The 17,223-nt window shown below is 40.7% G+C and overlaps 1 protein-coding gene across 5 annotated transcripts in view; it reads left to right on the plus strand.

Annotated features, from left to right (window-relative positions):
- atp11c (ATPase phospholipid transporting 11C) overlaps positions 1-17,076 on the plus strand; it is a 38,480-nt gene extending 21,404 nt beyond the window's left edge. Inside the window, exons 6-31 of one of the 5 annotated variants that reach the window (XR_004610018.1) lie at positions 336-464; positions 931-1,019; positions 1,517-1,567; positions 1,968-2,032; positions 2,124-2,205; positions 2,287-2,437; positions 3,060-3,257; positions 3,913-4,083; positions 5,147-5,346; positions 5,516-5,587; positions 5,687-5,760; positions 5,892-5,995; positions 6,164-6,345; positions 7,200-7,466; positions 7,596-7,773; positions 7,874-7,976; positions 8,212-8,357; positions 8,629-8,688; positions 9,276-9,403; positions 10,014-10,149; positions 10,231-10,296; positions 10,444-10,547; positions 10,682-10,832; positions 13,033-13,141; positions 13,539-14,322; positions 14,598-17,076. Coding sequence is in view for 4 of the 5 variants with exons in the window: in XM_034542829.1 (XP_034398720.1) it covers positions 336-464; positions 931-1,019; positions 1,517-1,567; positions 1,968-2,032; positions 2,124-2,205; positions 2,287-2,437; positions 3,060-3,257; positions 3,913-4,083; positions 5,147-5,346; positions 5,516-5,587; positions 5,687-5,760; positions 5,892-5,995; positions 6,164-6,345; positions 7,200-7,466; positions 7,596-7,773; positions 7,874-7,976; positions 8,212-8,357; positions 8,629-8,688; positions 9,276-9,403; positions 10,014-10,149; positions 10,231-10,296; positions 10,444-10,547; positions 10,682-10,832; positions 13,033-13,137 (3,012 nt within the window). In the remaining variant the exon portion in view is untranslated. The remainder of the gene's footprint in view (positions 1-335; positions 465-930; positions 1,020-1,516; positions 1,568-1,967; positions 2,033-2,123; positions 2,206-2,286; positions 2,438-3,059; positions 3,258-3,912; positions 4,084-5,146; positions 5,347-5,515; positions 5,588-5,686; positions 5,761-5,891; positions 5,996-6,163; positions 6,346-7,199; positions 7,467-7,595; positions 7,774-7,873; positions 7,977-8,211; positions 8,358-8,628; positions 8,689-9,275; positions 9,404-10,013; positions 10,150-10,230; positions 10,297-10,443; positions 10,548-10,681; positions 10,833-13,032; positions 13,142-13,538; positions 14,323-14,597) is intronic. The other 4 variants (XM_034542829.1, XM_034542830.1, XM_034542831.1 and 1 more) reach the window with 4 other exon arrangements.
- The last annotated feature ends 147 nt before the right edge of the window (positions 17,077-17,223 follow it).

Consider the following 17,223-nt stretch of genomic DNA (forward strand, 5'->3'; position numbering starts at 1 on the left):
GTACAGCTGTTTCCTGCACAGCAGCTTACACAAGTTCAACGTAAGCTACCTCCTAGTGCTAAATGGACAACAGCTAAAAAAACATTTAGCAAGCCAAAGTGCCACATTTCGTCAGATGTTAGCTGACCAAACCAGAGCTAACAAATTAGCCACAACAAGTTGAAATGAAAGTGGCGGCGATGCATGTTTATTTTGGAGTCCTTCTGCTCGCTAGTGGTAAAGCTGTGAACTTCTGTCACTCATCCTGTGCCAAATCCTACTGTTCTGGGGCCTAAGAAGATGGAGAAAGCAAGCTGTGAAAAGTCTTTTGTGTTTGGTTGTGTTTCTTTGATCAGGTTGGAGATGTTGTGGAGGTGGAGGAAGATGTGACTTTTCCCTGCGATTTAATACTGCTACAGTCAAGCCGAGATGACGACACATGTTTCGTTACCACAGCAAGTCTGGATGGAGAGTCCAACCATAAAGTAAGATGGGCCGCTCTGCTTTCCACATATTAAGGCTAGATATTGGAAGCATTTTCTTCAAAATGTTGACTTAGAAGAATACACTTAAAAATTGTTATATTAGCTATAGGTATACTTCATGTTTGTATCTATGTGACGCTTATTAGGAGATAGATACAAAGTGGGTATAGCAGAGCATATCTATATCTTAAATTAATTGTTTAGTATTGATATTAGTTGTTTTTCTAAGATACTGAAGATTCTTTATTTTTTATCAGCCTTGCTTTAAAGAAAGTCTAAGTTTCTCTCTTGTGCAGTTCCTCTGAAATATGTGGTTGTGCTCAAGTGTGAGTGACAGTTTTCAGGTAATTTCTGTCATCCTATTTTCTTGTGGCGTCTGCATATGAGGGTTGGGGAGGCCAAAAGGGATAACATGACCTGAGTCAGTCAAGGCTCACTGCTCTCTCTCTCTCTTCCACTTGTCCAGACACATTACACAGTGCCAGACACAGAGAAGGATCTGGAAACGCTCAACGCCACCATCGAGTGTGAACAACCACAGCCTGACCTTTACAAGTAGGAACTCATCATGTGGCCCCAACATATTTACACCACTAGCATGTGTTGCTTGTGTTTGTCGAGCAATGGATTCACTCAATGCCAGTTGAAAGTGTCCTACACCACTCTACTATTAACACATAGAGAGGTTTTGGCAAGCCTTGGTATGCGTTTCATATTAGGAAAGGCGATAGTGGGCCTGGCTTCTCCAGTAATTCTTATTCTCTTGTAGGACCTTGGCCTCCCCCTTTGGCCAACATTGTCATTTAGCCAGACAGCAGAATCGTGTTTGAGTAAGCCATGGTGCCAAATTCTTGCTATTCATAGTCAATAAAACTGACAGCATGCTGCTGGCTAACCACCACTCATTAGCTGACTACTAAACCTCTGCACCTGAGTACTTAGTTTTCTAAAGTAAATGAACTCTGCATAGATTTTGATGTTTTAAATTCAAATCCACTTTGGTATTCACAGATTGAATGGTTATAAGCAACCTGTATGCAACTTTGTTCCAGGTTTGTCGGCCGTATGCACATCTACAAAAATGACCAGGAGCCGGCAGTGAGGTGAGAGAACTCATGCACAAAAATCTCAGCCCACTTTAAGTGAGAGCAAAATCAAAACACAGTTGCTTTGTATCACCAACAAATCATTATTCCATTGATTCTTCATTTCAGACGAGTATTACAATTAAAACAGGCTGGCGTGGCTTCAGCCACTGCTTCTAAAGCACTCCCACAGGCATTTGTCATTGACTGCTTTGTAATGGCCATACAAACAAAAGCCAATGTCCTTCTCAAGAACACTGGAACTGGTGTAAACTCAGACTGCAGTCACACTGTGTATTGTCACTGCATATTTCAGAGTGGAGGCCTGCTTCCCTGTCAGGTTTCCAGTTAGAGACTAGAGGAGTGTGTGGATTGCACAGCTTCTGTAACTGTTTGATCTACTGATGTGATTGTGCAGGTCTTTGGGCCCAGAAAACCTCCTGCTGAAAGGGGCAACTTTAAAGAACACTCAGAGAATCTGTGGTGAGTCAATTGATATTGACTTTATTGCAATACTTTAGTGAAGATGGCTAGAAAGCCAATCTTTCCTCTTCGTCTCATTTTCTTTCTCAAGGTGTTGCAATTTACACTGGCATGGAGACAAAGATGGCTCTCAACTACCAGGGCAAGTCTCAGAAACGCTCTGCTGTGGAGAAGTAAGTTTAGAGGAAATGACGTTAACAACATATGTGACATACATTTTGTACTCATTAAATTTAATTCTTTTATTTTTTCAGGTCTATCAATGCCTTCCTTCTGGTTTACCTTTGCATATTGGTGAGCAAGGCCCTAGTGTGCACTACACTTAAGTATGTGTGGCAGGGCAAGCCCGGACAGGATGAGCCTTGGTACAATGAGAAAACTCAGAGAGAGAAGGACACCAATCTGGTGAGTGCTTGTTTTTGCAAACGTGCCTGTCCTTGTTGTCAAAACAATAAACGATGAGTTAAGTGTCTGACAGACAACACAACAGTTCAAACCAAGACGTGCACAAACTACCACTGGGACAAGAATAGCTAATAGGTCTTGGTAGCATTCATTACATTACATTACATTACATGTCATTTAGCTGACGCTTTTATCCAAAGCGACTTACAATAAGTGCATTAAACCATGAGTCCAAACTCAGAACAACAAGAATCAAGCAAGTACAATGTGTATTGGAAATGTTACTCTACCTAGAAGGGCTGTGTAATGTGGTAAACACTTACCCTGTGAGAGCTTGTAGATACAGTTTCATTGTATTATAGTGTTTTACAAGCCCTAAGCTCTTCTGAACCACACTAATAAAACTCTCTGTGAAATGGCCACTGCAGACCTCATTTTATTGGCCGATTACCTTCTTCCCTAGACCTTGATGAACTCCACACATTGTGATTTTCAACATGTCTTCATACTTGTTGTTTGGATAATCCAGGGCAACCGAAGCAAATGATCTATGTTATGCACAACGTAGTGAAGTTAATTTACATTTACATATTTGCCTGTGTTATCATTGTTTTCCCAACAGTACCTAAAGATGTTCACTGACTTCCTGTCCTTCATGGTGCTCTTCAACTTCATCATTCCGGTATCCATGTATGTGACAGTTGAGATGCAAAAGTTTTTGGGATCATTTTTCATCACATGGGACAAAGACTTCTTTGATCCTGAAATCAAGGAGGGAGCATTGGTCAACACTTCAGACCTCAATGAGGAGCTGGGACAGGTGAGGCATGCAGATGATCAGAATTTAATGAAACAACATTCAAATGGCAGACATGTATATCATTGAGGAAGTAATTGATGAAAACTCAGCATTTTAAAACTGGGTGTGATATACAAGGGGAGCTAAACCCTAGATGGAACACGGCAGCCCTGTCAGTCACGCGCATTATTACAAATTTAAAGGACATGATTTAGCAGGTAAACCACTCAAATCTCATACATTCATCACTACAACATGAAAGAATGCTTCTATGTTATCCTGCTTATAGTTCACAACCAGAGTTACACAAATATGTATATTTTTCCATTTTATACTTGAAGGCTGAGATGAGGTTGAGTCCATTATAATGTGATCCCCAGTCTGATTGGTACAGTGCAACTGTAAAATATGAATAATAACACTACATTGACCGTGCTGTACTGATTCCTCTTATTTTTATGGCACCTAACTCAAACAGTGCTGCCATAGATCAGTCACACTTGGTTTGCCAGATGATTACTTCAATTAAAAGGGATGCTTAGTTAAACTGATTAATGCAGTGCAATTCTTTCTGGGAGTAATTGCCTAATCTTATTGTTGGAACTTGTTGAATGGGAAACTGAATTGTTATTGGTTTGCAAGAGTCTGTCATGTATTTTTATCACATTGCCCGCAGGTGGAGTACGTCTTCACAGACAAGACGGGCACCCTCACCCAGAACAACATGGAGTTCATCGAGTGCTGCATCGACGGCTTCCAGTACAAGTACCGGGACGCAAGCTCAGATTTGGACGGATTCTGTGTCACAGATGGACCTTTGAACAAAGTGCAGGAGAAAGCTGGCAGGGTGGGTGTTGTGGTGTCCCTCCATCTGTTGTAGAAGTCACACATGCGGCAACATATGGCCATTACATAGCTCGCTGCTCAGAAAGACCCTTCATAGGCCAGCCTTGACATGTCAACATAAGCACTCCTCGAGGAGGGGGGGAGCAAAGTGGCTGTTTGCTCTTGACATGAGCGGCTGATAACACTTTTCAGACTGTTGATAAGAACTCAATTTAGACAAATAGTTGTAAATTCATGGCTTTATCTAAACTCCAGGTGCTGTATATGGCTCAATTTGTGGCTGTAAATTAATTTAGTTTTACACGCATACATGGAAATCGCATGAAAGAACTATAAAGTACATTTTAGGGTGTGGTAGAAACCTGAAATAGCTTGTATAAAAAAATTCACCCGTAGGACATACAAAAGGGGAAGTATAAACATATACAATAACAGTCGAATTGTAGTTAAAACAGGAAGTGTTTCTAAGAGTGATCTTTTGATTCCATATGAAATGTTTTTAACAGCAGGATATTTCTCTTTTTGTATAAAGACAGAGATCCATTCATTAAGTGACAACCGGATGTTTTATGGTGACAATTCTCAGGTTGTGTAATTATGGAATTGTGAATTGGTCACAAAATAATACCTAAAAGGTAAATCTGTATTCTTATATCTCACATTAAAGACAAATGTACAGGTTTGAGGAATTAAAATGTAAAAAAGTCAACAAATGCCTGGATAAAGTCAACTAAAATATGTGGAAATGTTAATTGCAAAAAAAATCTTTTTCCCAGAGATGTGATTTTATTGCAGACAAAATCAATTTAGAATATTTAATAAACATGAAACTTCAATTACTTCATTATGAATATTATAAGTGTTTAATTAGCTTACTGTCTTATTGTTTTATTTCCTGCAAATAACATCAAAGAAGGTTTTTTGACATTTAACGACCATTAAGAATGTAGTAAAAACAGTACAAAAAGTCATATCTACATTTTTTTAATTTCATACATACATTTTTACATACTTTACTGCATCTTATTTTGCTGTGTTAAGCCATTTTCATGTTGTGTTATCAGGAGAAGGAGGAGCTGTTTCTGCGGGCCCTGTGTCTGTGCCACACGGTCCAGGTGAAGGAGTCTTCAGAGCAGGGTCAAGGCCAAAGGGACCAGGTGGATGGCTTCGGGCTGGATGGAGAGGTGCTCCCTCCACTGCGGGAGCAGAGGGGCTTTATTGCCTCTTCACCTGATGAGGTTGCTCTGGTCAAGGGTGCCATGAGGTAAGAGGTGGGATGTTATGACTCAATGAGATGAACTGACATTGAGTTCAAAGAGCAAACATGTGGTTTGAATACCAATAGCACAGATTGGATTTTGAAAATCGTAAGTGGTATGCATTCAGCCAATAAAGGTTCTGACTCATTTGAGATGATTTGTCCCCATCTGCAGGTTTGGCTTCACATTTCTGGGTCTGGAAAGTAAGAACATGAAAATTCTCACCAGGAACAATGATATTGAAATGTAAGTCAGTAATTTTACAAACGACAGTTTTCGTTTTATTGGTGGTTTTCTGTAGGATTTTGTACTACAGTTTTTATTTTAATGTTGTGCCTCTCAAAGGTATGAACTGCTTCACGTGTTGAACTTTGACCCAGTGAGAAGGCGCATGAGTGTAATAGTCAGATCCAAATCAGGTGAGCTTGCGATTACTGTTAAGTTTACTGCATTGACCATGATTTAATGTTGGCCCTCAGCCCTCATCATGCTGTGTGTTTGTGTGTCTGTATGGATGTGTGTGTGTGTTTCTTTTTTCTTTTTAATCCAGGTGATACATTGCTCTTCTGTAAGGGAGCAGACTCTTCCATATTTCCTCGTGTCAGACAGGAGGAGGTTGAAAGGATACGCATGCATGTGGAGCGTAATGCCACAGTGGGTGACATAAGCACATTTCCTCTCAAATTCGAATAAATTCTGTTGTGTATGTATATACTGTATGATTCTGGGGTTCGACAGGTTTTATTGGAATAGTAGAGTCATGTCAAGACGGATGATTATCTTCTTGTTGTAACACTGGGTGCCATGTGTTTCGCTGTTCAGGAGGGCTACCGGACACTGTGTGTGGCCTACAAAAATCTCAGTGCAGAGGATTACGCCCAGGCAGATGCAGGCTTGATGGAAGCTAGACTGGCTCTGCAGGACAGAGAGCAGAAGCTCATGGCTGTTTACAACCAAGTGGAGACTGGCATGAGTCTAATAGGAGCGACTGCTGTAGAAGATCGGTGGGTGCTCATACGACATAACCAGACAGCTCTCACAGATGAACCTGCTGACAGTTGATGGATGTCTTATGTTATCTTGCATGCAGCTGTTGTCCTTCCTCTCTCTCTCATTAAAGATCAGTGCCAAGAATTTTAGGGTGCCCTTAATCTCAGAAAACACCTAAAATTGACAGGAGAGGGCAAACGTTGGCAGATGCCAGCAATAAACGTCCTGTTCTAACTCACTGTTTTATAATTGCATCTTTGGCGTTTTGCTAAAATGAAAAGATTTCTCCTTTTTATAATGTTATCTGCTTTTTATGCAACCTCAACACTTTACAGTAGTGACCTTTCAGCACCATGTTTCTTCCTCATGCCTTTTGCCACATGTCACCAGCTTCCTGTTAGTGTTTTAACTGGTGTTACTTTGCTTATCTAATTTCACCTGCCAAAAGTCCCCTTTATTCTGAACTTTTTTATGTAAGCTCACATCGCCATCTTGTGGTTGAAATTGGGTACTCTTCCAAAATGCGTTTCATCTGAAATGCATTAAATAGTCAATTGATTTACATTAGAGTGTAATTATTGTCTTCTCAGATTATTAGAGATAAAGGATGTGGATACCAAAAGATAACTATTATTTAAAGTGCTACCCGAACGCTAACCGTTTATGAATGATTTGTGAATGCAGCAGCTTTGTTTGTTTTTTTGGGGCAAAAAGCTGTCTCCCTTTGCTATAATGCATTGCACTAGAACTAGAAATGAACCCTGATGTCCAAGGTTTTGTTTATCTGGTGACATTTGTCTGGTGTCAGCTCTTCGAGTTAGTGTACCAGTCTTTCCCTTGTCTCATTACTTTTGTTCTTATCCCGCAGGCTTCAAGAGGAGGCAGCAGAGACCATGGAGGCTCTGCAGGGTGCAGGTATTAAAGTTTGGGTCCTAACGGGGGACAAGATGGAGACGGCAAAGTCCACCTGCTATGCTTGTAGATTGTTCCAGAGAAATACAGAGCTGTTGGAGCTTACTGTGCGCACTCTGGAGGATGGAGGGAGGAGGCGGGAGGAACGACTGCATGAGCTCTTGCTTGAATACCACAAGAAAGCTGTACAGGATGCACCGCCGGTTAAGTCAGGCGTCACCAGGTTGGTACTTTGATTTTCATGGCCTGTATTGAGGTCATGTTATCATACTTTGTTCTTGTATTAGGGTGATCTTTTAACCAATCTTACTGATGATCAAACTTTAATCTATTTCCCTGTTCTCGTTTGTAGGACCTGGTCTTCAGCAAACCAGGACTATGGCTTCATCATAGACGGAGCCACTCTGTCGATGGTGCTCAACTCCTCCTCTGAATCCAACTCAAGTCGCTACAAGAACCTGTTCCTGCAGATTTGTCAAAACTGCACATCTGTGCTCTGCTGCCGCATGGCTCCTCTACAAAAAGCACAGGTCAGAACGATCTATTAAAGACGTTAATGATTGTTTTCACAGTGAACACTCGGTTTCAGGTCTTTGAGATAGTGTTCCCTCTGTCTCGCTCCACCTTTAGATTGTCAAGATGGTGAAGAACTCTAAAGGCAGCCCAATCACTCTTTCCATTGGAGATGGGGCCAATGACGTCAGCATGATTTTAGAAGCTCATGTTGGCATTGGTAAGGAATTTCAACACAAACAAACCAAAAAAATGTTATATAAATATGTTTTTAAAACACATGAGCCAATTTATAATGTAATACTTTTCAGGGTGTTTTATTAATTAATTATGAGAATTTCATTGTAGAAAAAGGAAGGATCAGCATCTACTACGGTTCAGTTTTAATTGTATTTCTGGACAGCGATGATGAAAGTATGAGCCTGATGGTGTGATATTTGTTGTTGGTGGTCCAGGTATTAAGGGTAAAGAGGGTCGGCAGGCAGTGAGGAACAGTGATTACGCCATCCCCAAACTCAAGCACCTCAAAAAACTTTTGTTGGCTCATGGGCATCTCTACTATGTCCGCATTGCACACCTGGTGCAATATTTCTTTTACAAGGTAAGAGGAACATTTACTTCATATCTATTATTCTTCAGCCAAAGAACTTATTTTTTGTGTCTTAGCAAATCCTGTATTTCCCAAACAAACCCCGACACTAACTTGATTTGAGGATTATTTGGTGACAGATTTGACTCAAACAAACCTTCTAGGTTCATCTCAGGTTAATGTTTTGACTTATTGTACCAACATTATAAGCACACAGGACCTTATGATTGCATGTGATGTTCCTCTTTCAGTGTGAGACTTCTCTCTTTCTGTTTGCCTGCAGAACCTTTGCTTCATCTTACCTCAGTTTTTGTACCAGTTCTTCTGTGGCTATTCCCAGCAAGTGAGTATGTCGTGAGGCCCTTTGAGGTTCAAAGATGTTCTGATTATGAAAGGAGGTGGTATCTCTTGAATCCACACCACCTCGTCCTCCTGAATGCCAGACTCTTTCCTCAGATTGCTCCTTCCCCTCTGCCCCATGGGATGTCTGAGCTCTGATTGAGTTGTTTACTGACTACACAGCACTGTTATGATGCAATACAGACATGTGTCATGTTCTGCCACTGTAGTACATCATTTGTGGATATTATGTAATCTTGGTGGCATGTACGTGTGCCTGTGTGTTTCAAACACAATATCATAATAATACAGTATAGAAATGTAGGTACTATTCAATGACCTAATGGAAATTTGGAGCACTTTGATAAATTCAGCCACATGACCCCTGACATAAATCTTCCATAAGTACATTAATATATGTATATAAGCTTGCTTATATGACACACTGTATGGTTAAGTATGATTGCGTTTGGTCCTCTCCATGATATTAACCCCCAGTTGCCCCGCCCCCCTTCTCCTCCCCCTCCGCTCTTCCCATCCTCCTCTTCCTCTTCATCAACCCGTCCCACCTCCTGCTCCCATCCTCCCCAGCCCCTGTATGACGCGGCCTATCTGACGATGTACAACATCTGCTTCACCTCTATGCCCATCCTGGCTTATAGTCTCCTGGAGCAGCACATCTGCATTGAGGTTCTGCTGGACAACGCTGCCCTCTACAGGTAAACATGGGAACCTTTGCTCACTTGCAGTGGTTACATTTCTGCCTTTTAAGTAAAGAGGAGCAATATTTATATACATTATTAAGTTCATGTTTTTGATCTAGTATCACTGTTTTGAATGCATAGTCTGTATTTTGTTGTTTAAGTTAAGATGCATTATAAAAGAACATGGAGCTATAACTTATTGTATTAAGCCATAGATAAATTCTCAAAATGCAAAATTTGCAATTTAATGAACACAGTACCGGTACTTTTTGAAAAGAGCTATTTCTGATTCTTGGACACAAATAGGTGGCCCTGATGTCTGTTTGGGCATGTACCTTTATATGTACAATTATATAGTTGTCACTTTTGACCAGATATATGACTTGTATGTAATCCACAACAGTCATTTTCCAAGTCATCTTAATTCATGTCATGAAGCAACAAATACCTTATTACATCATACATAAAATAATATGAGTTTTGGTTTCGAGAGAGCTGTTCACATTCCTCACACACTGATGAATTAGATTATATGCAAAGAGACTGAATTTTATATATATATAACATTAATTCATATAAACATATTAGGACTACAATTGTTCATCTTTCTTTTTCATTTCTTTAGAGATATTGCTAAGAATGGCATGTTACGGTGGAGACCGTTCCTCTACTGGACTCTACTCGGAGTCTTCCACGGCCTGCTCTTCTTCTTTGGTGTTAGATTTTTGTTCAGTAACCCAGCACTGCAGGACAACGGCCAGGTTTGATTCACCTATATATTGTTATTTGTTTAAGCATTGTCTCCGAAGTACAATTACTCATTTGCCTTTATTTATATCTAGGTTTTTGGCAACTGGTCATATGGAACAATTGTCTTCACTGTCCTTGTCTTCACTGTCACACTGAAGGTAAACCACTCCCCCGTTCATTTATTTTATAAAAGGGTGTATCATTAGAACATCCGTTTCACAGGAGAGTTGATCTATTGTCTGACTTTGGCAAAGTGTGTTGGATATTTAACGTGCACATTTAGTGACTTTTCTCTGCCGTTCTAGCTCGCTCTGGACACACGGCACTGGACATGGATCAACCACTTTGTAATTTGGGGCTCCCTGCTTTTCTACGTGTTTTTCAGCTTCTTCTGGGGAGGAATAATATGGTAAGGAAACAACTCGGTATACAATAACCTACATAGCCATTCGAGCTGACCTGTTGTTGTTGTTGTTTTTTTATTTTCTATTCAATCTATTGCTCTTTCCGTCAGTGTAAACCAAAGTGTTCTCTCTCCTGCAGGCCTTTCCTGAAGCAGCAACGTTTGTACTTTGTGTTTGCCAACATGTTGAGCTCCGTGTCGGCCTGGCTGGTCATCATCTTGCTCATCCTGCTCAGCCTACTGCCGGAGATCCTGCTTGTGGTGTTCCACAAGCCTCGTGGGCCTCGACAGGTAGAGCTGAGACACATACACACCTTTCCACTCTACTTCACTCACTCTTTCTCTCCCAGATTTATTTATTTATTTCACTTTTTGACAGTTTTACCATTATTTTCCCTTTGGTTTTGGTCATCATTAATGGAGCCCATCTTTAACATATTTATAAGAGGGATATGAATTAAATCCTTCACATATTCCTGGATTGCTCACGTGTATATGGCTTTGTATAAATGGGGCAAAGCTGCACTGTAGAGGACTATTGGCCTTCACCAACAACTCCCTCGCCTGTGTTAAATCAGGAGGCTGTGGATGATGGAGCAAAGAAAGAATTAGACCACAACTTTTTGATCCATGATGGCACTCTGCTAGCAACTATGACACTTGGGCTAGTGGTAAAGTGTATGATGGGTGAGCTTAGCTAGACATATCACATTTGATTGAGGAAAAGTATGGATACGACCCAGAGTTTTAAGATGAGACACACAAAATATTTTAACATTTTACAGGAAGAGAAAAGTTTGTTTTTTATTTATTACACGTTTACTGTATTCGGCATGGTACAAGATAATGTAACTATTAACACAGGGTTATGTTATGATTTTTTTCCCACTGCATCTTTAAAATCAGGTTTTAATGTTCTTAGCAGTTTTTGGCATGGCTTCATTTAAGAGGGACAGTTCCATTTCCCTCCGAGTCTATCGAGAAGACAACCTTCCCAGAACTAATTTGTTTCAATTAGCTTCCCACGGGGCTAATTGTTTTTTTCCAAGCTGGAAATGTTTGGAGGCATGTGTTGTTTGCTTGTGTGCATTCCTCACTTTAAATTGCGTCTAGACAAGTTTTATTTGGGAAAAGTAATAAACCAAACTAAATGTTTTTTGCACCAATTTGAGGGCTTACAGCAGTTTTGTACAGTATGTACTGGATACAGTGTTTGTTTTTACAATGTTTGCTTTTGTATCTATCTTTCAATTGTTAAAATTGCAGAATCAATCAATGTACTAATTTAATATTTCTATTGATAGCTGCAAGACATGGCATGCTGTGAATTTTGCCAGTCTACAAATTAAAATGACAGTTGTTGCTAAATGTGGTACAGTGTAGCTATTACAATTTACAGTACTCCAGCATTTTTATTGTTTTCTAACGTTGTTTTCCTAACTAGTGCCCTCGCTTTTGCACCTAAACACTTTCTTCTTACTCTGTCTCACCTCCTATTTCTTCTCTCTTCCTCTCTGGCCTCCCTAAAGATGAAACATCGCCTTCCTTCCTCGGGGACATCTACTATCTTCATGTTGTCGCAGACCGCTAGCACTCACAGCTTCTCGTGGAGTGACTGAGGTCTCTTTTTTTTCTTTCTGTCTGCTCGTATACTTAAATCTCTGCAGATAGTTTCTGTGTTCGTCAGTCTTACTTGTTTCCTTCCTGTTGTGTCCTTCCTCTCCCACTGTTTGACTCCTTCCTTACCCTCTAAAGTAACTCGGGATGGCTTTCTGTGACTTCTTACAGTCCCGACACAGTTCAAATGAGTTATTACATCAAGAATGCTGTCGTGGAACATCTTGACTTTAGTGCATTTGTTTATATATGTTTATCAAATTAGGAGGATTGTTGATGTGTGTGTGTTTGTGTGTGTGTGTGTGTGGCCAAGCAGTGTGGAGTAGGACCGGGTGTCCAAACGTGCAGTCAGTCTTCCATTCTCGTCTGTCCAGTGGTATCAGTCAGTGTTTCCTCCCAGCTGCCTGTGCTGCTCCAATGCCTGCTGCCTCCGCATGTCAAGTTAGTTGAATGCAGCACGTCAAAGCACCCAAACTTACTTGCATGAGGCTCAAGTCAACAACCTCATCCTGGACCCTCGGCACAAACCCTGCGGGCTACTGTAATTTGTCTGTGCCTGCGTGTTATAACGTACATGCTTTTGAGAAATGTGAAAGGGTATTGTCCTCGTATTAACATGGAGCAGTTCAAATAGAGCCACGGCTTCTGAAAATATTGTTATTGCAAGGAGAAGGTGTCTAAAAGGGCATCTGGGCTAATTTTAATTGTCCACTTGTCCAGTGTTGAAGTCTTTGTGTATGCATATGTTGTTCCCTGTGTGTGTGTGTGTGTGTGTGTGTGTCTGTGTGCAAGAGAGAACACAAGGTGGAGAGAAAAGCAAACTGTGTTTGTCAGCGTAGTGATGTCATTGGTGTCTCTTGCCTCACCCTTCTAGAAGAAGCTGGTTCAGTCGAACGTGGGGGACCACCGGTCTCCCCGGTCTGCAGCCAGGCCCCTGCTCATGAGAACCTTTACAGATGAGTCCAATACTGTCATTTGAACAGGTACCAGCCCATCTCCAGGTCGTTTAAGCCAATCAAAGACTAGCTCCCCAAGCCTACCTCTCCAGCTTTTCTGGTCACTAACACTGCGTTAACAAGAAAATCAAAGGCATATTGGCATACAGGCCACATTCAACAAGACCCAGTGGGTTCTTCTGTGTTATATGAGCTGCTATTGGCTGGCTGAAGAGATGCACCTTTTCCATGTCCGATTCAAGCCTTGTGCCTTAAAAACATGCTCCTTTCAGCCTCCCTTTGGAAGCCCTGCTTTTATAACCGTCTGCATGTGCTTTTAAAATCCCAATTCCCAATGTTATTATTTTCAGTTCATCTCATTTTTGTACAAGGAACGTCTGTGTGAGGTGTTTGTTTCAGTTTGCTTGTATTTTTTGTCTGACAGTGTGAAACAACCGAGCTGGTCCGTGATTATAGCTTCCCCTGTCTGACAGTCATGTACCGTTTATACCGCTGACGTTTGGCCATGGTCGCTTCGTCCCGTGTGCACGTACAAACCTGTGTTGGTGGTAGCCGTCTGCTTACTTTCCTGGTAAAGAAATGGATGCATTTGTGAGTGCTGAGCTTAACTCACTGCATGATGTGATGTTGCTTAACCTCAGACAGTGGTGCTGCTTACATTAAGGAGGTGGCAAAATTAATGGAAACATCGCATGAAGGAATATTTTAAAGATTGTCAACGGTAAATATGGAAAACTATTACATAAGACAATATGGACAAAATATGAGCTCCATATGGAATTGCTAATTATCCAATACATTTTTTTAAACTAATTAAATCAATTAAATAATTGTTCTTTTTAATTATAGTTCTGGGCTGTTTTTTTTGCTTTTGACAGATGGGGATGGGAAGATGCCAGATTCTGCCCTGTTAGACTTTACATGTTATTATTAAATAATAAAAGTCACTGCAAGAGAATGAGAAAATAGCCAGGAGTTTTTAGGTCTGAAGGGCATGTCCACCTTTTGGGGTCCATGATATTGTGTTTTCATGTTTTTTGTCAACCCTTGTAGGTCTTTATGTCACACCTTCCCATCACTGTTGACCAGGGTCACGACTATCTGTTGCTTGACAATAGCATCAGGCCTTTTGCAACATTGTTCACAGTTTAACTTCAATTTCTATTTTCCCAATAGCCGTCAGAGGCCGGTCTCCTACCAACATCCAGGTAAACTACAGCGAGACAACCCCCACTTAAATGTGATCTGTCTGTTTTAATGTCCCTGAATGAGATCGGGTGCATTTCCTTTACTAATTTCTTTTTGTCTCTGGTGACGGAAAAGGTTTCCTTTTTGTGTTTTGAGGTGTTTTGTGGTACGTGGCTAATCCCAGTTAATTCTCTCGATTGCTAATTGTGGGTGTTTTTCAAGGCGTCTCGTCCTCTTCCTCGTGTCGACGCAATGAAAACATTGAAGTAAAATCCGTCTGCTTGTGTTTTTCCAGACCGCAGCTGTCACACCACTATCCTATAAGCACCTGAAGGAGCGCGAGTGAAAGGCAGAAAGGATCGTGTCCCATACCATTCAGGTCTGTCTGCCATCATGCCTGGTCTTAAAAGAGGAAAAGAACAAGAACAAGATGAAGAGGAGAAAAAAAATAAGCCGAGCGATGGGCTGACTGGGGGGGGGAAGGGTTAAAAAGGAGTTTAGCAATCTTTTGGCTTGCGTCTCTCCTTCTTTCTCTGCCCAATCCCAACAGCTCCTAACCCCCCAACGCATGCCTGCAGAGCAGTGCCCTGCATTATTTTGAAATATCTACTCGGATGACAGGCATGAGTTCTTTCTTTTTATTTCTTTAAAACAAATACTAGCTTACAAATGAATGCATACACGGCTGCCTTGTCAGTAGCTCTATCCAACTGCTGTGTTTTAACAAGTGGTTGTAATAATATCCACTCTAAGAATGGTTCACCTGCATGAAAGAAGGCTCAACAGAACACTTCACTCCACTAATGTTCAATCACTGTGTTCTGCAAAGTTTTTATATGATGACCTCATTCTCTCCAATGGTTACACTTTGAACGGTTATTATACTTTATATTATTGTGCTTTTCAACAGTTATTCTTTATTTGGTTATATGTTTCAGTACTCACACACAATTTAAATTATTCAAGACAAAAGGTTACTGAAAGTGATTTCAGAGCAGTTTATAGAGGATTATATGATTATTTGTTTTCAATGATAAATATGCGTTTCTTTTGAATACTGGTAATGGACACCATATATACCACTCTATCCAAAGTGTGTGTGTGTGTGTGTGTGTGTGTGTGTGTGCATGTATGTATGCAAGATTGAGAAGAATATTAGAGATGTTAAGCAATAAGACATTGCTCAAAGCGAGACCTAAATCTGCCAACCTCAGAGATAATTTAAAAGTCAATTTAAAATGAGAATATTAATATATGTGCTCTACTGTGTATACTTAGCTTAGAGATGTATAAGAGCATCTGCTCAAAGCCAAAAAGATGAACGTAATGCGATCAGATTCTGTCCACGCTAGTGTGACCTAAAAGTGTGCGTGTGTGTGTGTGTGTTACTGTAAGTGCATGCTGGATGAGAAAATCCAGAAATGCCCGTGTCATGAAACCAGGATTACTTGAGCCTCGTTGATGTAGTTCGCCTCAACATTTCCTGCACTATTTTAGGATGCTGGTTTCCTCATTGCTTAGATGGTCACTAAGGCACACACACATGCACATATCCGATAGACAAGAACAACACACACGCACAAAAGTCCACGTTGTACACGTTATTGCGTACATGCACTAACGCCTAAATGAGGTATTTATGTTCATTACCCATTATCTAGTTTGCATAATTTGTCTCAGGCATGCTAAAGTTGGAGTGTAAAGAAAATCAACTCCAGATCTGCAGAGTCGACATGGCTAAGACCACTTCGGGGCTCCGGGCTCTGTCTCATCATCCTGTTTTTGGTCAAATTTGCTGACTGACGGGATGACAGGGTGGACCGTTCGCTCCTTCCTTTAACTTCTTGTGTGCTTCATACATTCCATTCAAACATGCCATGATTTCAAACACTTTTAAACGATCTGTTTCTGAATATTCTTGTGTTCTGTTATTTCCACAAACCTGTATTTGTCTATTTGACATATTTATTGTTAAGTGTACTTTTACTCACAAATGTTATACTTTTATTACATAAAGTTTTTTTTGTTTTTGTTGTATTGTGAAGATTGGTCAATCTTGTGCTAGTTAACTTGGTGTGTTACTCCAGCCCTGATGTGAGCCCGTGCCAATCCCTTTTAGTAGTCTTTGTCATACATGAAAAGACAGGCAGCCCCGACAACACACTCCCAGTATCCCAGTCAAACTCTGAACCAGTGCCAGTCCTTTTTACCCGGTTATCTCAACTCTTGGTTTAAACTGTCACTAATCAGCTGTCAGGGTGGTGATTTTATAGAGTTTATTACTACACTGATCCCCGCTCAAACAATAACTCCAGTGCAGTAATTTCCAGTACTGACCTTGTATTTCACCCCACTGACATATCTGATACAGTGCTTTTCATTCCTCCAAATGAAAATTAAAAGAATTAAGTTATGTTAATTTGTTTTTAACAAATGGAAAAAATGTACGCACCTTTCAGCGTCATTTTCTACTAAGACGAGCTGTTGTTATGATGTCAGGATCATGAAGGGGGCTGTTTTTCTTTACTCTGTGACGTGTCGCCTCCAGACTTCGCTAACCAGATGTAAGAGGAGAGCGGGACTGCCTGCTTTGTTAAAAGAAACATTATAAAACCTTTAAGCGACATCAGAGACGCTATTTTCAGAGCTTAAAAATATCTTGGAATCTAATGTTTTGCCTGTCTAAATGAAAAGTATAAAAGAATGGATTGTATTTTTAATGCAACATTTTTCCAGCCATTTTTGCAATAAAATCAAAACGTCCAAAAAAAAAACAAAAGCACGAGAGGCTCTGTGGTTGTGGACGCTGTCCCTGTGTGTGAGGGCTGGGGGTGGACATCTTCAGGCACCTCAGCAGCCCTGCGTAATGCGGCAGGGACACCTCGCCACCTCCAGCCCTTTGGGTCTCCAGCCTCAACACT

Source organism: Cyclopterus lumpus, chromosome 10 (assembly GCF_009769545.1).
Source record: "Cyclopterus lumpus isolate fCycLum1 chromosome 10, fCycLum1.pri, whole genome shotgun sequence".
NCBI lineage: Eukaryota > Metazoa > Chordata > Actinopteri > Perciformes > Cyclopteridae > Cyclopterus > Cyclopterus lumpus.